The following is a 22,128-nucleotide window of genomic DNA, read 5'->3' as shown; positions in this document are numbered from 1 at the left end:
AATTTAAATTTTGTAAGAGTTTTATACATAAACAGAAGTATATAATAAGCTCTCAGGTATTCAGCAGTGATCAACTGTGGCTGATATTGTTTTATCTGTACCTTACTTTAATTTTCCCCTTTAACATTTAAAGCAAACTTAGGTATATTATTCCTTCTGTAAATGTTTTATTATAGGTCTGTAAATGGTAAAGATGTTTTTTAAAACTGTTAGTTTTATATATAAATAATTAATGTCAACCAATATAGGGTGATTTGCTAATTTTCTGATTAATGTTTTAATGTACAACATCTTGATATACCAGATTGGCTTCTAAGTCCTTTTGTCACTGCCCTCATATTTTTGACAGCTTCTTTGCTGTGCAGGGAAATATATTCTTCCAGGGACACCTTGTATTTCTATCTTCAGATCTGTAATAAGATTTTTCTCCAAGAAGACGTGGTTTCTTTTAATGTTAGTAGTTTTTTCACATCACAGTCTGTGTCCTGGAGGAGCACATTGTTATTGAATGTTAATTATCTCTTGGATTTTTCTATGCAATTAGGAATTTGTGTCTTTTTGTTTGGTTTTAATAAAACACATCAGATAAATAGACGAAATACATCATTCTTAAATATATAATTCATACTTAATATGTTCAAATCAAATTCAGAGCTATAGGCTTTATCCTTAAACTCAATTATTTGTATCTCCTTTATATCATACTGAGAAATTTTGGTTTTCAGTAATTTGGAAACTGATATAGTGTCACCACTTCCCCATCATACTACATACTACATACAATAAATAATCTGAGAATAGAAACACCAAGGCTACCATTCTTTTAAAAACTTTAAATGTATTTTTTATTTTAATGTAATACACGTAAATGTTAATAAAATACAAAGAAACATTCTGCTTCTATGAAAAAGTAAAAGAAAATTTCATAACAAAATAATTAGATATTAACAATAGTTAATACACTGTGTATCATAATCTTAAAAGAATAGCCAAAATTTTACTCAGAGTACAAGTCATAGACAAAAAAAGACTCTTACAAAAAAGGAACAGATAAAAGCACAGGACTTCCTCTTCAGTGCACTGAGAAACTAGTAGAATAAATGAAACAAATATATATTAAAATGTTTTTAAAACAATGAAATAGATAATTTTGGGAATTACTGGATTTTTCCCTACTTCCTATTTATCTATTCCCTGTGTCTTTCTCTGTCTCTCCATATATATTTTAAAATTTAAATTTGTGTATCTGGCTTATTTTTCTTAACATCATGTTCTCAAGTTGCATCCATTTGCCTATGAATGCCTCAAGTTTATCTGTCTTTATGGCAGAGTAGTACTCCATTGTGTATAAATACCATATTTTCTTTATCCATTCAGCTGTTGATGGACATATACATTATTTCCAAGATCTAGCTATTATAAATTATGCTGCTATAAACATCAATATGCATATATCCCTGTAATATGTGGACCTTAACTCTTTTGGGAAGATACCTAGAAAGGGTACAGCCGAATCCAATGGTATTTCTAGTTTTAGTTTTTTCCATAGTGGTTATACTAGTCTTCATTCCCACCAACAATGTAGTAGAGTTTGTTTTCCCCCACATTTTCTTCAGCATTTGTTATTATTTGATTTCTTTATGATAGCAGTTCTTTCTGGGATCAGAAGGTATCTCAATGTAGTTGTAATTTGTATTTCTATAGTGACTAGAGATGTTGAAAATTTTTTCATGTTTTTATTGTCCATTTGTACTTCTGAGAAGTGTCTATTCATTTTTGTTGCTTGTCTTTTATTAGGTCTTTTATTTTGGGAAGTCTCATTTGAATGCTTTATATATTCTAGATGTTTGTCTTCTGTCCAAGGAATAGCTGACAAAATATTTTTCCCATTCTGCAGGTTCTCTTCACTCCATTAATTGTTTCCTTTGATGTGCAGAAGCTTTTAAACTTGTTATGACCCTATTTGTTTCTTTCTTTTTTTATCCTTTGGTACCTGGGATCAAACTCAGGTCCTTGCACTTGCAATGCAGGTGTCAGAACCACTGAGCTAAATCCCCAGCCTCTTGACCCTATTTGTTGATTCTCATCATTATTTTTTTGTGCCATTGGAGTTCCATTCAGAAAGTCCTTGCCTATGTCTTCAACATTTTTACCTGTTTTATCTTCCAGGAGATTGTTTCTGTTTTAATATTTAGATATTTGATCCATTTTAGTACATGATGAGAAATATAGGTCTAGATTCAGTCTTCTGCATGTCGATATCCAATTTTGCCAGCACCTTCTAATAGCAAGGCTATTTTTCTTCCAGTGTATGTTTTTGGTCCTTTGTCAAAGATCAAACAGCTGAATGTGTCTGGGATTGTTTCTGCATCCTCTGTTCTGTTCCATTAATCCACACGCCTGATTTTGTGCTAGTACCACATGTCATTTTTGAGCAGTCAATTTACCCATCAAAACTACGCTTTAATTGTATGGAATTAGAGTAGTGCTTCATTGTGTGTACACACCACATTTTCTTTATCCACTTGATTTAGCTACTTTTGTTGTGCTAAAAACATGAGTATGCATGTATCATTGTAATATAATGTCTTCAACTCTTTCAAGAAGATAGCTAAAAGAGAAATAGCTGGGTCAAATGGAATTTTTAGTTTTAGCTTTTTTGGGGAATCTTCATACTGATTTTCAAGTTTACATTCCCATCAACAACATAGATGGGTTCTTTTTTCCCCATGACCTCATTAGCATTTATTATTATTTGATTTCTTGATAATAGTCCTTCTTTCTAGAGTAAGATGGTATCTCAGTGCTGTTTTAATTTTCATTTCTATAATGGCCAGAGATGTTGAACATTTTTTGTATATACTTGCTATTAGTACTTCTGAGTAGTGTTTAATCATGCCAATTGACCATTTCTTGATTGGGTCTTTTTATTTCTAGGGTCAGATTTTTTTTTATAGTTTTAAAAATATATTCTAGATGTTAGTCCTCCGTTCAAGGAAAGGTTAACCAAAATTTTTCCCATTCTGTAGGTTGTTTCTTCACTCTGTTGGTTATTTCCTTTGCTGTTCAGAACGTTTTTTTTTGTTTGTTTGTTTGTTTGTTTTGTACTGGGGATGGAACTCTGGACCTTGTGCTTGCAAGGCTGATGGCAGCACCACTGAGCTAAATCCCCAGCCCCAGTACAGAAGCTTTTTAATTTGATATGATCCCATTTTTTAGTCTTGATGTTGTTTCTTATGCAACTGGGGTTCTGTTCAGAAAATCCTTACCTATGCCTGTCTTCAAGAGTTTCACCTAATTTATCTTCTAGCAAATTGTTTCTGTTTTAATATGCAGATTTTTGATCCATTTTTAGTTTAGTTTAGTACATGATAAGAAATAAGGATCTAATTTTAATCTCCAAAAGTATCCACATACTAACCCATAAAGCATGCTTAAATAAATACAAAGAATTCAAAGTGTCTTATGCAATTTCAGATCATAGTACAATGAAACTAGAAACCAGTTGCGAAAGAAGCCACAGAATTATGCAGACACATGGAGATTAAACAATACATTTGAATAATCAGTGAGTTATGGGAGAAATAAAGGAAGAAATTAAATAGTTCTAATAATCAAATAATGCCAGTACAATATACCAGTACCTATGGGGCACAGTGAAAACAATCCTAAGAGGGAAGTTTATAGCTGTAACTGCCCACATAGAAAAATAGATTAAGACTAAATAAATAACCTAATGATGTATCTAACGTCCAATAAAAACAAGAACAATTCAAATCCAAAGCTAATACAGGATGGAAATTATAAAAATCGGAGCAGAAGTTAATAAAATTGAGACCAAAAGAAAAAATGGTAGTAGTATAAGCAAGCTTGTACAGCAGTTTGAATTCCTGACAAAATCTGCCAACTCTGTCTAGAAATTTTTGGGAGCCCTGAGTATCTCTGTTGTACCTTCACATTTCCATTCATTTTGTTGTTGTTGTTTTGTTTTGTTTTTGTTTTTTGTTGTTTTTTTTTTTGTTTTTGTTTTTTTACTACCAGGAACAAATGTGTATGTAGTCCTTGTTCGCCATCTTGTGGCAAAATGTAAAAATACATCTTTCTAGAAGTCCTTGGGTTGAGACTAAGGTGAATACTTACTCCTTATTACAAAAAGAACAATTTACAAAAGGCCAGGGATTCAGCTCAGTGGTGCTGCACCTGCCTTGCAAGGGCAAGGTCTTAAATTCAATCCTGGCTACAGGGGTGGTGGGCGACAATTTACAGGGTATTTCCTCCTAGTCTTCCCAACTCAAAATGTTTCTTCTCTAAATAAATTAAATTAATCCTCTGGGGAGAATTAAGTATAACATAGAAGTATAATAATTGAGAGACCAGGCTCTGAAATTAGACTAGGATAATTAGAACCTCAAATTTGCTACTTCTTCAATTTGCAGCATAGTCTTGACATGTTATTTAACCTATATAAGAATTAGTTTTCTCATATGTGAAATGGACAAATAATAGGAATACCTTAACACAGACAGCTAAGGATGGCTAGATATTTAAGGAAAATATGGAACATATGAAAGTACAAAATCAATAAATGAAGTAAATGAAAGGGTAACAAGATGTAAGGAATTAATAATACAATATAAAACTTGAAGTGTTAATCTCAGAGAAATTAAAGATTAAATTGCAACCACAAAATGAAATAAGATGCTATAAAATAATAAGCACAGGCAAATAAAGTCTGTGACTGGAAAAACGAAAAACTGGAGGGCTAAAAGATAAAGTCAATACAAACTAAATGAAAGCAAAAAGACAATGAGGCAGAAAACATAAGAGTTAAAGGTGCAATTTAGAAGACTAATATTTATCTAACAAGTGTTCCAAAAAGAGAAAACAAACAATTCAAAAGGAAAAAAATTGAAAAAAAAATCTTGTAGACCTAAAGTGTGACAGAAATCTTCTCATCAAAAAGGATTTCTTAATGCTAGTTAGGATGAATAAATGATCTACAAACAAGGCATACTTGCAACATTTCAGATCATTTTGAATAAAGAGAAAATCATAAGTGCTTCCAAGGAACAAAAATCAAAATTTTAATAATATTTTTATTAACAACACTAGATAATAGAAGAGAATGGACTTTAAATTCCAGGGAAATAAGTGATTTCCAATCCTTTGCTCTAACCAAACCAAACTCTAGAATGTGAAAATAAAACAAAGACTCGTATTGAATTAAAAGGTCCAGAAACTCAAACTAATACATCTGTTCTTAGGTATTGCTTGAGGGTGAGCACCTATAAATCAAAGGAGTTAATCAGAAAAGAAAAAGTCAGAGAATCCAGATGTAATGGATTCAGCTCATAAGCTTAATGAAAGGAAGTTCCAAGATGACAGCTATTAGATAAGCTTCTGTTGCATTAGGATGATGAAAGCTCAGGGAAGGGGATATCTATGAGGGGAGAAAAAGTGAGTGAGGTGGGGTTTTTTATATATTTGTCTCTATTCCTTAAATACTGAGTGAACATTAAGAAGCTTTAGGTATTGCTAGACCAAAGAGAAGGCAATAAAACTTCAGAGAAAGCAAAATGCTTCTCGAGAAAGAAAGGTACTACACTTGATTTTTATTTAAATATATTTTTACCTTGTATATGTCTCTCAGATCACCCCAGTTTTTCTGACTCTGCTACTGTCATCACCATAGACTGTGTGATCCAGTTTTTTTGGCCTACATTCCTATAGTAGTTTTTAGCTAGTTTTGTTGCATCCATTATGTCTTATCTCAATTCTCTTCTCCCTATAGAGGGATGTTTTTCAAAATACAAATCTGATATGTCCCTTTGTTGGTTAAAACACAACAATGGCTTCCTATATCTCTCTTAAAATCTAAATCATGGGCATGCCCTACAAGGTTCCACATAGTTACATGGTCAACCAGTCCCTGGGGCCAGGTGCTTTGAGAGCTGGGTTGCTTTGTTTCTCAGGTGTGAACTCTGTGCTTCAGCTAAGCCATGTTATAGCCTACAGCTGTACCCAAAAGGGGTAAAGTAGAAACCACCATGCCTTGGGCCAGGGATGTAGCTCAGTGGTATAGCACCACTGTGCTTGCCCCTTATCTTTAATCTGAAATAAATAGAAAAGATACTATTTTTAACCCTTGTTTTGTTTTTCAGGAAAGATCCTATATTATAACTCATTTTTAAAAATCTAGTGAATTGGACCAGGGATTTAACTCAGTGGTTCTGCCACCTGCCTCACAAGCACAAGGATCCGAGTTTGATCCCCAGTACCAAGCACCACTGTGCTTGCCCCTTATCTTTAATCTGAAATAAATAGAAAAGATACTATTTTTAACCCTTGTTTTGTTTTTCAGGAAAGATCCTATATTATAACTCATTTTTAAAAATCTAGTGAATTGGACCAGGGATTTAACTCAGTGGTTCTGCCACCTGCCTCACAAGCACAAGGATCCGAGTTTGATCCCCAGTACCAAAAAATTGGGATGACTTTTTCCAAAGTTGGCAGCACTGTTAAAGTTTCCCAAAATTCAATTTATATATATATATATATATATATATACACACATATTTATATATATATATATATATAATGTGTGTGTGTGTGTGTGTGTGTCCTGTATCTCACCATTGTATTTTTCCTATAAATATATTGAATATATGCAGCATACAGTGAGGGCACAAACAAAAGCTATAGGAACCCAAAGGAGAGATAAATAACTTTGGATGAAGTGATCACAACAGATCTCTATAATAGAGCTGACGTCTGGGTTATCTTGAAAGTTGATAGACTTCTGATAGTCAAAGAAGTAAAGGTCTTATAAGACAAGATAGTATAAAAGGTGCAGTTACAGAAGGGTATATGAGTAAGATTATTTGAAGAATGACAATTGAATGTGTTTTGTTCTGTTTTGTTTTTTGGTACTGGAAATTGAACTCAGGACCTTGCACTTGCAAGGCAGGTGGTGGAACCACTGAATTAAATCCCCAGCCCCTTTTGAATGTGTTTTGATGGGGTTAGATTTATTATGGTTGCTAAAAAGGGCAATTGGACTAAATTGTACAGGACCTTAAATATATAGAGAATTGGCTTTGTTGGAGTAAGGAGTAGGTAACATTGTTCAGTGGGCAAATAATCTCCTCAGAGTTAAATTTAGGGAGGATTAATTAAACAATTATTCAAATACAAAATAATTTGAAGCATGGAGGACTAGGTTTAAAGAAACCAGTTAAAGTATAAGTGAGAGGCAATGAGAGCATAGAATTGGGATACAACTTCTCAACCAGTAAATCATTACAGAGCCTTTCATACAAAAACCACCTGTCTTTGAGGAATGTTAGGTTCATTTAATGAGAGCACACCACCAGCAGAACAGCAGATCATTTCAGGGATTTTGGAGGAGCGCATTATAGGATTTCATCTTGTATTTGGTTTAGTGGTTTAGGTTGTGGTTTGGTGTAGGGTTTAGGGAAAGCATAGGTCAGCTCTGGAGTGGATACTCTCAGAAAGGGTTACTTTTATATTTTTTGTCTTGGAGGTGGATTTAAAAAATAGTAGTCATCTATGTTAGCCAGAAGGGGGGGTTGTTTCATTATTTTTGTGTTTCTTGAGTGTTCTTTAGTTTCAGAAATAATTACATGGTAGCCTTATCTTTGTCTTCTAGTGTGATCACAGAATGGCCTTATCTGAGTTTCTCAAAGTTGTTTATGTTTAGTTGGGAACGCTGATTTAGAGGTCTGCTTCCAGAGGTTTTTAATAATTATTATTATTTTATCAGTACCTAAAGTATTAATCATTTTCACTTTATTAAGGAAAAAATGTGTTACAGATATTGTCATATTTGACTCTGTTTATTCCAGGAAGATAGAGAAGCTTTTAGGTGGCCACTTGTTGCTTATGGAAAACTAGGGATGGGGCTATGAGTGGAGCAAAGGTCTAATAGTGTTTAACATTTGAGAAAATGTGAAAATAAAAATGCTTTTGTACCATCTGAGAGAAAAGAGATAGAATTAATTATATTAAGTTCATAATAATATATAATAAGAATAACTTTCTTTTTCTTATATTAATTTAGGAATAACTGTCTACAAAAAACCTGGGAACAGAGAATGCAATCATCATTGTAAAAATAAACATAGATGTGGACATGATTGCTGTGAGTTCCATAAAACAAGTTTATTTCAGGCATTAAAAAGTAAGAGATCTTTGATGGATAGTAATAACATCCTAATTATCTATAACTCATATTTTCTACCTGATTTATTACATTTAATAGTATGATCTCAAAGTGCATCTTTTATGGGCAACATGAAAAAAGTAAATAATGAATTCATAATTTTGAAAAATATGGCTTTATATGAAAAATAGATAAAGTTTAATTTTTTAAAAGCCTAAGATTTTTTTTCCATAGGTAAAACTGGAGTAGCACAGAAGTCAGAAGTAAAAGAGACAACAATTTCTTCGTATTTATCTGATTTAAGAAACAGGAATGCTGTTTCTTCTCTTCCTCCAGTTAAACGTCTCAAGGTTAGTTTTAATAGCATTCCTTTGTTCTATGATTAAACGAATATAAATATAATTTGTTCTGTGTATCAATAAGGTATGCATCCAAGTAATTTACAGTTACTTTTGGGCTTGACTAAGAACATTATTTATAAACTCAATCGACTACTTTTTAGAACTTATTTATACAGTTCTTATCTTACTAGCTATTTTTGTTTTAGCTAGAAAATAGGGATAAGAAGGATATGATCTTTGCATGGTTCCTCAAAAGTTGAAATTAGAAGTTCTTGTCCTTCCCAGGTTCTATCTGTGCTGAACAGTGCTGCAAAGTCTGAAGTTGATTTGGGCTTTTACACCTAGTTGATTATTGATCAAAAGTGTCCCAACTGAGTAAGAGATGAATTTCTACTATTTGATAGGCTAGTCACTAGCAGACTGAACACTAGGGCATCATATCCTAGTGAAGTTCTTTTCTAGGACTTTTATAAGAATAAATACTCTGAGTCATAGAAGAAAAGGAATGTTGGGAAATCAGGAGAGGCAAAAGATATGAAATGATCACCACCTTTTCTGAGAAGAGAATAAATTTTTGTGAACATAGTCTTTCTTCCTTCCCTCACTCCCTTTGTTCCTTCCTGTTTTCCTCCATATTTTTCCTTCTTTCCTTCTATATTCTCTAAGCACCAAGAATATACTAAGATATAGTAATAAAAGTTTTATTCCCAGTCCTCACAGAATTTATAGATGAGTGGAGGAGGATACCAATAGGTAAACAGGCCTTTTCAGAGTAGTGTGATGAGTAATTCTGTTACAGAAGTATAAGATACTTCAGTTTAGATGGAAAGTATGCTCAGTCTAAATTTGATAAGCTTGAAAGGATTCTTCGTAGATATGACTGAGACCCAAGCACAAGCCAAGTATGGAGGGGTGGGGCATAAGAATGGTGATGGTAAGGGATGGAAAGGTGTGCAAAGATCTGGGAGAATAGGAAAGACCTTTAAAGGAGCTGCAGTAATGCAGTGTGTGTAGAGCTCAGTTTTAAGTAGAGGAAGAGAGAGACATGAGCCTGACGAGTTAAGTAGGAGCTAGATCATGTAGACCTTTTTGCTATTTTAGTAATTTATATTTTATCCTCCAAAGTATTGGGAAATCACTGATGGGCTTTAATCAGTGACATGACCAGAATTTCATTTTAATAAAGATCACTATAATGTAGTGAAGAAATTAGAGGATAAAATAATATAGGAACAGGTGAGCTCATTAGGTTGTTTGTGCAATAATTCAAGCAAAATGATGGCCTTATCGAAGGTAGTAGTAAAAGCAATGGAGAGAAGTGACTATGCTAAAAAAATTTCAAATGAAGGTTCAGCTACCTCAGTACTTCATTGATTATGAGAAGTGAGATAGAAGGACTAGTAAAAAAATGATGCCCAGCTTTCTGATTTGAGCAACTGGGAGAAAAGTTGGGCCTCCCTAGGGTAAGAAGGTTAAAGGGAAAACATATTTGAGGGAGTAGAGATAGAATAAATTCAGAAAATACCAAATAGAAGCCTATAGGGAACAGGAACAAGGATGTTACTGTAGACCCCTGCAGTGGGTCTACAGTCTTCCGTGAGGCCTTACAACACAAGCTGATAAGAATAAAGAAAGAAACTTAGAGATTTAGAGAGAACTGGGTCTTAGGGCTGATCAGTGCTGCTCTGGGCAGCAAAGACAAAGGGCACCAAGAGCACCCAGTATTTTATTGACTACAACTGTGGGAAGGTGAGAAGAGTATGCATTGAAGACATCTAGTGACACAGTGTGAAGCATTCAGAAAGCATCTGGCTAGAAGCATCTGGTGATGGCTGATAAATAGGCAGGAATATCTGATATGCAGGCAGGGATGTAAAAGGGGAAGACACTGCTTATCTTGCTTGGAGAGATCAAAGGATACTAAGACTGGGTTGCAATTAACCAGAGTCTGCTAATACTGGGCAGAGATGTCTGCTTCAGAGGCCTGTGAGATATCTGTGCCGAAAGATGTCCTACATACAGTTGGATATAATTGAAAATTAGGAAAGAGAGCTGAGTTTGAAATATGGATATGAGAATAATTCATATGAAAGCAATAATTAAGGCCATAGGAACATCTTTGATTGAGAACATACAGAGTAAAAAGAGAAGTCCTAATAAAGAACCATGAAAATTGTAAACATTTGAGAATGATGTGACCGAAGAGATTTGAGTTGAGAACTGGCCTGAGTTTCATTGATTTCTAGACTTTATGTTCCAAAAGGAATTTTGCTGTTTGGCTTATTTGTTGAAGTTTTTCATGTGAAACTGATAGTTGACTTTGTATTTTTTTTAATAGATACAGATGAATAAATCTCATAGTGTGGACCTTAAAAAGTTTGATTTTATTTCAAAGCCTTCCCTTCCCAGTATATCAAGGTAAAAATATGTTAATATCAAAAAACAGTATATTCATCTTAAGCTTGTTGTTCCTCCACATAGCCACTTATTCAGGGAAAGGAGGTTACTAGCTACTCATAGTAATCATTTAGTTCCACAATGAAGCAACTATATTGTAAGAGCTTTATTATCTTTCATGCCCTAAATGTATTTAGAACTTTACAATTACAGAATACTAATATTCATCCTAGGAAACAACCCATCCTACCCATCTCCTCAGGTTCTCTGCCTTCTAAAACAAGTGACAGGATATACTATGTTTTTAAAAAGAACATAGTACTTGGCATAGTGGTACATGCCTATAATCCCAGCACTTAGGAGGCTGAGGCAGGAATCACCAGGAGTTTAAAGACAACCTGGGCTACATAATGAGTTCACTAGCCTGAACTACAGAGTGAAACCCTATCTCAAAAACAAATGAACAGTAAATACATAAGTAATAAAAAAGGAAACCATGTTGATATAGAAAGTCTATCTTTCTATTCAAGGACTCAGTTCATGCTAATCATACCTCAGGCTTTTAAAATATTTTAGGATTTCATTTTTGCACTTTGTCTCTTTTGACCATCACAACAACCTGGCTCATAAGTTATTTTTATTCCATTTTATTGATGAAAAAAATTGAACTTCATATTCCCAGTTAGTAAGCAGAGACCTTATGTAGTAATTCGATGTTCTTTTCCTATATCATGATGCCTAGAAGACAATAGTATATACACTTTCCCATCCAGACAAGGGCATTCTATATGCAGGGATGACATTCAGTTTAACACCTAATACAGCACAGGAACTGACCGATAGTACTGGGATCATATTCCTAAATCCCAGTACTACTTCTGGAGATCTCAGCTGATCCCAAGTAGCATTAACAGTAGATTTTTAAAGATCGTATACTGATAGCAGATATCATTGCTGAAATTAGGTCTCCTTTATTAAACCTCTGTTTTTGCCCTTTGCTACTAAGGCTGGGTACAGTTTATCATAGATATGCTGAGTGGAGAGGCCATATTCTTTTCATTTATGTGAATAAGTCCAGATTCATTTTCGTATTTTCTTTAACATTTTTTTATTTAAAAATCTTTGTAAAGGTCAGAATTTTTTTTTTAAGGTCAGAATATTTAAACATGTCTGAATTGCCTATAGTGGACCAGGGGAATCAACATGAACTCTATGGAAAAGTTCAAGAAGAACTATCTGAATATCAAGGCAAAGGTAAATTACTGTTGATATTGACATGAGAGGGAATATGTGTTATCATTACTTCAGATTGACAAGCAATATCGAAAAACCAACATCTAAAATTATTATAGCTATTAACTTAGCAATGTATTTCTCTTGGGTTATTAAACCAATTTCAAGTTCTTGGGTTTGTTATTTCACATTTTCTTGCTGTGTGTCATAGCTTTTTTAATAAATATCTTTCCTACATAGTGTTGCGTATTTTAATTTAAAGATAATGTGAGGAAAAGCTGGAAAATAAGGGATCCTTGAATAACAGAATAGTAAAAAACTGTTATCATTTTCATACATCTTTAGAAGTATATAAAATAATTTTATGTTTCTAAAATGACTCTAGTTTTACAAAATAACTGTGTGACCTTGGGGAAATTGTGTGACATCTTGGACCTATTTTTTTGGTACTGGGCATTAAACTTGGGCCCTTGTGCTTGTGAGGCAGGCAGCAGCACCACTGAGCTACATCCCCAGCCCTACATAATATATCTTGATTCTTATTTTTTCCCAATTCCCTTGCTCTTCCTTCAACTCCTCCACCCCTAGTCTTTACAAAGACTTTGTTTCCATTTATTCATTTTCTCATATTAATTTCATTCCCTTCTTTCTTTTCCTCTACCCTTCCTACTTCCCTTTTGAACCTTTTCTTACCATTTCACATGATCTATTATATATTTTGATCCTTATTTACACTTTCAGTTTCTCATACCAGAGAAACTATTCGGTGTTTACACGTGTGTCCTATTTATTTCACTTAAGAGTATGGTCTCAATATGCATCTGTTTAGCTATAAATGTCTCTAATTTCTCATTCTTTATGGCTGAGCAGTACTACTTTTTTTTTTTAAACACACATTTTCTTTATCCAGTCTCCAATTGATGAACAGTTGGGCTGTTTCCAAGTTTTAGCTTTTACAAACTGCTGCTGTGAACATGGGTGCGCACATATCACTATGGTATGGTTCATTTAGTTCTTCTGGGAAGATACCCAGCACAAGAATAGCTGGGTCAAATGAGACCTCTACTCCTAGTTCTTTGAGATATTTCCATACTTATTTCTACAGTGGTTGCACCAGTCTACACTCCCACCAACAGTGGAGAAGTGTTCCTTTTTCCCCACAGCCCCACCAACATTTGTTATTGGTTGATTTCTTGATAGCAGCTTTTTCTTTTTGGAACACTCCCACACAGTGGAGAAGTGTTCCTTTTTCCCCACAGCCCCACCAACATTTGTTATTGGTTGATTTCTTGATAGCAGCTTTTTCTTTTTGGGGTAAGGTGGAATCTCAGTGTTGTTTTTATTTGCATCTCTCAAATGACGCGTGAGGTTGAACATTTTTTCATATGTCTATTTGCTATTCTACTTTTTTTGTCTGAGAAATATCTGTTCATTTCAGATGCCCATTTTTGGATTGGGTCTTTAAATTTGGGAGGTCTTTTTTTTTAAGTTCTTTATATTCTAGATAGTAGACCTTTGTCTAAGGAACAGCTGGTAGTTTCTCTTGCTGTGCAGAGGCCTTTTAATAAGAAGGGGTCCCACTTGTTGATTGTGTTCACATGTAGCTGAGGTTTTGTTCATGAAATCTTTTCCTACACCAGTGTCTTCAAGAGTTGCACCTAACCTCTGTTCCAGCTGGTTTAGTGTTTCTGTTTTAATATTTAGATCTTTAATCCATTTTGATTTTAGTTTAGTGCATGGTAAAAGATATAGGTCTAGTTTTAATCTTTGGCAAGTTGATACCCAATTTTCCAGCACCATTTATTAAAGAGGCTATCTTTCCTCCAGTGAAGATGTTTGGCTCCTTTGTCAAAGATGAGATGGCAGAGTGTGTCTGGAGTTGCCTCTGCATCTTCTAATTGGTACCACTGATCCTCGGGTCTGTTTCTTTGCCAGTACCATGTTGTTTCTATCACAGTAGCTTTGTAGTAAATTTCTACTTGGGGATTGTGATACCACCTACTTTATCTTTGTTGCCTAGAATTGCTTTTGTTATTCTAGGTCTCTTCTTAGTCCAAATGAATTTTTGGACTTTTTTTCAAGGTCTGTGAAGTATGCTGCTGGAATTTCAATTGGAGTTGCATTGAATCTATATAGCATATATAGCATATTTTAGAAATATGGCCATTTTTGCTATGTTAATTCTTCCTACCCAGAAGCCAGATATATCTTACCATTTTTTAATATTCTCTTTGATATCTTTTTTCAGTGTGCTACACTTTTCAGAGTAGAGGTCTTTGACTTTGTTCATTAGGTGGATTCCTAGTATTTCTTTTTTTTTTTTTTTTTTTTTTTGGATGATATTGTGAAGGGAGTTGTTTGTCTAGTTCCTTTTTCAGTGAGTCTTTTGTTTGTGTACTGGAAAGCTATTGATTTTTGTATGTTGACTGTGTATCTAGCTACTCTACTGAATTTGGTTATTAAGTCTAGAAGATTTTTGGTGGACTTTTTGGGTTCTTCTATATAGACTATCATGTCATCTAGCAAATAATAACAATTTAACTTCTTGATTTCCTATCTTTATTCCTTTTATTTCTTTCTCTTGTCTAATTGCTATGGCTAATGTTTCCAAAACTATATTGAATAGGAATGGTGATACTGGACATCCTTGTCTTGTTCCTGATTTTAGCATGAAGGTTTTCAGTTTTTGACCATTTAGTATGGTATTATTGGCTGTTGGTTTTTCATAGATGACTTTTATCAGATTGAGGTAGGGACTGTCCTATTTTTTTGTAGGGTTTTTATCATGAATGCATGTTAGATTTTGTCAAACACATTTTCTGCATCTATTGAGATGATCATATGGTTTTCATCCTTGACTCTATTAATATAGTGTATTACATTTATTGATTTGTGAATGTTGAACCATCCGTGCATCCCTGGGATAAATCCCACTTGGTTGGGGTGTATGATCTTCTTGATGATCTTCTGCATTCTATTAGCCAGTAACTTACTAAGAATTTTTACATCCATGTTCATTAGTGAGATTGGCCTACTATTCTCTTTTTCGGTTGGGCCTTGCTTTGCTTTTGATGCTAGCTTACAGGAATTAATTTAGGAGTATTGATTCCCTTTCAATTTTATTGAAGAGTTTAAAAAGTAGTGGCAATAGTTCTTCTCTAAATGTCTTATAGAATTTAGCAGTGAAGGTATCAGGCCTGGGCTTTTCTTAGTTGGTAAGTTTTTAATTACATTTTCAATTTTATTGACTGATACTGAGTTGTTTAGAATTTTTAGGTCTTCATTCAACTTTGGTAATTTATACATATTTTTAGGTCATCTCTGTTCAACTTTGTTAATTCATACAAATCTAGGAATCTATCCATTTCTTCAGTGTTTTCCATCTTATTGGTATATAGGTTGTCAAAGTAGGTATTGATGATCCTCTAGATTTCTGCTGGGTCCATTATAGCTTCACCCTTTTCATTCCTAATTTTATGAATTTGGGCCTTTTCTTTCTTTTTTTTGATAAGTTTGGCTAAGGGTTTGTCAATTTTGTTTATTCTTACAAAGAACCAACTCTTTGCTTCATTGATTATTTTGTATTAGTCTCTTAGTAGTCTCCATTGCATTAATTTCTGCTCTGATCTTTATAATTTCCTCCCTTGGATGAGCTTTGGATTTATCCTGGCCTTATTTTTCTAGAAGCTTGAGGTGCAACATCAGGTCGTTTATTTGACCTTGCTCTGTTTTCCTAATATGAGTATTCACTGCTTTGAATTTCTGTCATAAGACTGCTTTCATTGTGTCCCATAGATTCCTATTTGTTGTATTGACATTGTCATTTTATTGTAGAAACTGTCTTATTCTTTAATTTCCTCTCTGACCCATTGGTTATTCAGAAGTGTATTGTTCAATTTCCATGTGTTTATGAAATTCTTGTGGTTTCTTTTGCTATTGATATTCAATTTCATCACACTATATCACAATAATATACAAAGGATGACTTCAATTCCTTTGCACTTACTTAAACATGTTCTATGTGTAAGTATGTGGTCTGTTTTGGAGGACCACACATGTTCACCTGAAAAAAATGTGTGTTCTGATTTTGTGAGGTGGAATACTCTATAAACATCTGTTAAATTCATTTGTTCAAGGGTTTGAGTTCTATTTTAGTATTTCGTTGCTTATTTTCTGTCTAGTTGATCTATTTGTGACAGTGGGGTATTGAGGTCCTCTATTACTATTGTACTAATGTTTGTCTCTTCATGTTTGTTAGTATTTGTTTTATATCATTGGGAGCACTAGTATTTGGTGCATATATATTTATGATTGCCCTCTCTTCCTCTTGGATTTTTCCCTTTACAAAGGATGTAGTGTCCTTCTTTGTCTCTCTTAATCAGTATTGGTTTGAAATCCATTTGATCTGGAAAGAGGGTAACTATTCCTGCTTTTTTGGGAATTCCTATCATATGGAGTATTGTTTTCCATCCTTTAGTTTTCAGTCTATGTATTTTTAAGTGTGTTTCTTGCATGCAGCATATTGTAGGATCTTGCTTCTTGACCCATCCTGCCAGTCCATTTCTTTTGATTGGTGAATTGAGACCATTAACATTGATGGCTATAACTGATATGTATTGGCTTATTCTTGTCATGAGTTTTTCTTTTTGTTGGATTCTCCCCCTTTAAATTTAATTTATTGTCATGCCTGATGGATTCATTCTTCTGGGCTTCCTGAAGTTGTGATCCTCATTGTCTTTTCTTAGGATATTGTTTTAAAATTTTTTGGAGTGCTGGCTTGGTATTCATGAAGTTTTTCAGGTGCTTTTTGTCATGAGAGTATCTCATTTCTCATCAATTTTTAAAGATAGTTTTGCAGGGTACATCCTTCTGGGTTGGAGGGCTTTCCTTTGTATGCAATTTGTTTCTTTAACTGCTTATGGAATTTTGCTCTTCTCTTGGGTTTTTGGAATCTTAACTATTATATGCCTGGGTGTAGATTTTTTTTTTTTTTTAATCATGGCTAGTTGAAGTCCTATATGCCTCTCTTATCTGTATGTCAAGTTCTTTTTCCCTGCTTGGGAAGTTTTCTGCCATTACTTTGTGAACAGTTTTTTTTTTTATGTTGTTTACACTCTCTCCTGTTTCTTCATTAACTCTGATCAGTCTTATGTTATTCTTCTTTGCATTGTCTAGTATCTGTTGGATTGATTTCTCATGGTCCCTTACTATTTTAAAGAAATTTTTCTTTTCCTGGTCATTAATTGCAATCCTGTCATCTACATTTGATATTCTGTCCTCAGATTGGGCTCATTCTGCTATGTAAACTTTCAATGGCATTTTTAAACTCCTAGAAATCTGTTTTATGGATTCCATTTCTTTCCTATGTTTAGATTTTATCATGTTCCTCAGCTCCTCTATTTTTTTATCTGTGTCTGTTCTAGATTTATTAATCATGTCTTGCACTATAGACACAATCTCTGTTGTTATCTAAGAAATTATTTCTGATTTCATTTTTTTCAGATCCTCTTTCTTTGTAAGTTTAGGGAGTCCAAGTGGTTCAGTATCAGATTATTCCATCTTGTTTCCCTTTGGGGTTGCCTTAGGTGATCTGAAAGTCTGGTTTTGAGACTTGTTTACATGTCTTCTCATTTCAACAGATGCAGCCTGCTGCACCTTTGTTAATGTGACTTTTTGCTCACCTAGTGGTCTTCAGTTCTCAGCAAGTCACCAAGAGGCCTTTTTCTGCTGCTCATCCCTGTGCCAATTCCTGGGTTCAGAGTGGTGGCCTTCTGGATCACTGTGCTGCCCTGTTGTCCAGGCAGGGTTCTGGCTGGGGTCTGGACACACTTGCCAATGCTGTCTGGGCAGACCTCTGGCTGTTGCTTGCCTGCCTGTGTAGCTCTTTTCCAGGTGGGCCTTTGGCTGGGCCTGTGGGTTCAAGTTGCTGGGGCTGAGTCAGGTCCCTAGCTAGGACCTACGTTCCTACAACTACACTGTTCTGGTCGCACAGGCTTCTCCCTGGGATCTGTGTGCACTTACAGATGGAATCTGGGCAGACCTCTGGCTGTTGTTTATGTACCTGTGCAGCTCTTTTCTAGGCCTCCCTTCAATTCTTAAACCTATGATAGCCTGGAGTGGTGGCACACGCCTATAATCCCAGCACACGGGAGGCTGAGGCAGGAAGATCGCGACCAGCCTGTGAGTTCAAGACCAACCTGGGCTACATAGTGAGTTCCAGGTCAGTCTCAACTACGTAGTGAGACCCTGTCTCAAAAACCACCCTCCAAAAAACTCTTAAACCTATGATTCTTATAATTTCTATGATGATATAAGAACATAATGTAGGTTGAGGGGTACAACTGATATATAATGCAGATTTGCTTTTTATCTTTGTCTTTCATTAAATTAATGCATATTTCATATAATTCTTCAATAATATCTTCTGTTTCATTGTTACTCTGTATCCTGCTATTACTAGCATTGTTTCCTTGGATCATGCTATTGATATCCAGTCTATTAAAATGATTCAGAAATAACTCTGGCCAGTGGATTGTTTGTTCAAGTAGCTGTATATAAATGAAAATAAAATGGCAAGACATGATGAGCTTTGGTTTTTTTTTTAATAATTTTATTTTTGGCATTGGCTTTGTTACCACTTCTCTTTGTTGATGTCAATTTATGTTTTAGTCATAATTTAAGGTCTTAGTTGCAAATGTAGCTCAGTGGTAGAGTCCTTACCTAACTTGCCCTATCACTACCAAAACAGTCTTAGGACATCAAGAGCTAGAGTAGCTACCATGTCTTAATGATACCATAGTGGCCCTTAGGCCCAATATGAGATCAAGAAAGTCCACAAACTTCACCTGGAGAACCAGAGCATTTATTCAACTTGTTCAAAGAATGAATATTATTATAAAAGATAGAATGTTTAAAATTGTTAAACCTCTTATTTTTATCTCCCTTCAACCTATAGCTATCTAACATTTCTTTTTTATGCTATTCTATTCTTGCCATTCTCTGTATAGAATTTATCCTTTACTCTGCTTACTTTTGTGTTATATCAACATAATTTTTCCAACTTTCTTTCCCAACCCATTATCCCAAATCCAATTTATATGAAGATATAAAAGCCCCATCTAGATTCTTCACTTCATCTTAGCCGAAAAACCAAGAAGTGATTCCCATCTAGCTTCTTTAACCCCCAGTAATAACTCTATTCCTGTTTTATGATTGGGTCATTTTATTTTATTCATTGTTTTTTAAGAAAGAGCCAAATAGTACAGACTCAGGGAAATAGTCTGTGCCCAAATTCTATTTCTGCTATTTAGTGTAACCCCTCATAGTATACTTAGCCACTTCTCAATTCCCTCATCTGATTCAATTTTTGAAATATTAGAATTAACTAAGATAATGTATGTAAAGCTCTTAGCATCTGGTACTGTGACCAATCAACTGAGGGTTCTTTTGCTCAATTCCCATAGAAATCATGAATAGGTGAAATGTACCTCTTTCAGTGTTAATAGCCAAAGCTTTGAATGCTAGTAGATAATAGCTCTTAGCATTAGCAGCCTGCTGCTACTCTCTAGCCTCCAGAGCCAACAGCTACTGGCAGCCTTTGGAAACTCTTCCAGTGACCAAGATGGCAGTTCCTGCCAATTCTCCATTGCCATCATTCTCTTCTGCTAGTCTCCTTGAGCATTACCAGCCCAGTGGCCTACAGTTTTATCAGACTTTAGTATACTAGTTCAGCCTGCTGTGTTAGAGATAGAAATCACGAACAGGCCAAAAAACAGACCACCTGAAAGAGGCTTTATTAGGATTTATACTACCACATAAGGGGAAGAGTATACATACTAACACACAGAGGTACATAGGAAGAAAAAAAGGCTAGCTTGTACATATGCAGTATTAGATTGTTTTTAGGCAAGGGTAGGAGAGGATCTCCTTCCAAGCCTGATTAACTATGGCTTCAGAAGGCAGAGTCATACAGAGAGGCTGCAGGGCAGTTATCTGGATGAACCTCGGACTGAGGCTTGCTACAATAAAGCAGATAACTCCCACAGCAGTTGTTTGTGTCTTATGTAGTCATGTCTGGCTACAAGGTATTTAGGGCAGCTATGAAATAAAATAAATTAATACATTTTGGGTCATGTTGAGCTCTTCTTTCCTGTCATTACTATTAACCACTTACTAATCCAATTATTTAAATACAGGATGACCAAAAATTGCATTTTTTTGTTAATTTTTATAACATAAAAATAATCTTACCATATTTATTCAATGATTTTTCTGTATATGGTACATATATCTTAAAACAGTTAATACCTACCCAAGTAACACTTGGGATAGTCACTATATAAACAAATGCGCACTGCCCGAGTGATGCTTAAGTGATGTTAAGTGGTTAATAGTAGTGATTGGGTATATTATATCCCCCTTTTCAAATATTATCTTTGTTGGCAAAACATATTTTAAATGTATTCAACCACTGCTTTTGAGAATATTTTAAGAAAACATGGCAATTTCATCATCTATATTCCAATTTCAAGAAGGAAAGAAAAATGTTAGAAATTCTAGGAGAAAGCATGTTGACATAAAATTTAAATTGAAAGGGACCTTTGTGCAATGTCTCATTTTACAATGAAAGAAGCAAGGCCCTGAGAAATTAAATGCCTTGCCTAAAGTCACATATGTAATTAATGGAAGAGCCAGAAATAGATTCCATATCTCCCTATTCTCAATCCAATGCCATTTCTAGAAAAAAAATTACTTTTAGTTGTTAGTAGAGCATTGAAAATAGAACCTATGGAATATAAACCCTTTCAACTTTCCTCCATCCCCTTGTACCACCGTCCCAACTTACATTTCTCCACTTCACTCATCCTGAACTCTCACGTAAACTGAAAAGTCTGGGCATGCATCTGGATCTAGTCTTTGCTACATCTAGGCACTCAAATGATCTCATCGTATCTCTGGCTTCCTCTCGATCTTTAAGCTATGCCTGTTGCTTATTAGCTTTATTTGTTAACTAGGCTTTCTCCATGGTAGGTAGTCCCTGACTTTCATCTGCCCAGTTTATCAGCCTCAGTAGGAAAAGGTAGTCCTCCGTATGAGTTTTGAACATGATTCATTCCAACTAGCCTTATTTGAATTGTGTGTTCATCCTTTATTAATACCTGGAGCCTGGAAAGATGGATCATTCTGTCCTCTGGTCTCAGGAAAAGCAAGGTACCACAAACTGAGGATTCACCAGGATAGTGTAGAATATAGTAGAGACATGTTTTCCCAAAGGAAAAGAGTGGTACATCTAGTAAAAGAATGGAAAGCATGCCAGATGAACAAAAAGACAGAATCCTCTTGCTATATTCTCTATCTCTTGCTTTCTCATCAAAACAAAAATTTTTGAAAGAACAATTTACATTCTATATATTCACTTTCTTACATCTTGGTCACTCTTCATTCATTAAAAGTTAGGTTCTCTTTCTGTCTCTGCTTTGAAACTGCCTTTGCTCAGGCCATTTAGTAATCTAATTGTCAATCAGTAATCTTTTTTCAACTTCTTTTCTTTTCTGACTTCTAGTATTTGTTACTTCTGTTCTTCCCTTCCTTTTGTAAGTCTCCTTTTGTTTTAGTCAACTCAATCTGTTGGTTTGCCTTCTACTTCTCAGACTGCCTGGGCTTTTCTTCCTGTTGATGTTGCAAAAGGGTCCTCTGCCTCTCCTCTTCCTCTTTTTTTTCTGTTCTTTTTTTCTCCTCTCCGTCCTCCTCTTCTTCTCCCCACTCCTCTTCCTCCTCTTTCCTCACTCAAAACAACTTAGACAATATTACCTAAACCTGTCTTCCATCACTATATTCTGATGTTTTCTAAATCTGTATCGTTCATCTAGATCTATCTAATGCCAAATCCATCTTATGTAATCACTTTCCTAGATATATCCACTTAACATTGTCATATCAGAATCCAAACTCATCTTTTTTTTTTTTTTTTTTTTA

General features: G+C 34.7%; 1 protein-coding gene across 8 annotated transcripts in view; it reads left to right on the top strand.

The window, feature by feature from the left end:
• Hfm1 (helicase for meiosis 1) overlaps nt 1–22,128 on the top strand; it is a 97,759-nt gene that overhangs the window by 67,670 nt on the left and 7,961 nt on the right. For 5 of the 8 annotated variants that reach the window (XM_010614656.3, XM_010614654.2, XM_019206137.2 and 2 more), the window contains 4 exons: nt 8,081–8,161; nt 8,417–8,532; nt 10,862–10,941; nt 12,071–12,174. In XM_010614656.3, the coding sequence (XP_010612958.1) occupies nt 8,081–8,161; nt 8,417–8,532; nt 10,862–10,941; nt 12,071–12,174 (381 nt within the window). The remainder of the gene's footprint in view (nt 1–8,080; nt 8,162–8,416; nt 8,533–10,861; nt 10,942–12,070; nt 12,175–22,128) is intronic. The other 3 variants (XM_019206140.1, XM_019206138.1, XM_019206139.1) reach the window with 1 other exon arrangement.

The sequence above is a fragment of the Fukomys damarensis genome, unplaced genomic scaffold (genome assembly GCF_012274545.1).
Source record: "Fukomys damarensis isolate Sample0158 unplaced genomic scaffold, DMR_v1.0_HiC HiC_scaffold_33, whole genome shotgun sequence".
Lineage (NCBI taxonomy): Eukaryota > Metazoa > Chordata > Mammalia > Rodentia > Bathyergidae > Fukomys > Fukomys damarensis.
This window is presented reverse-complemented; position numbering and strand designations above follow the sequence as displayed.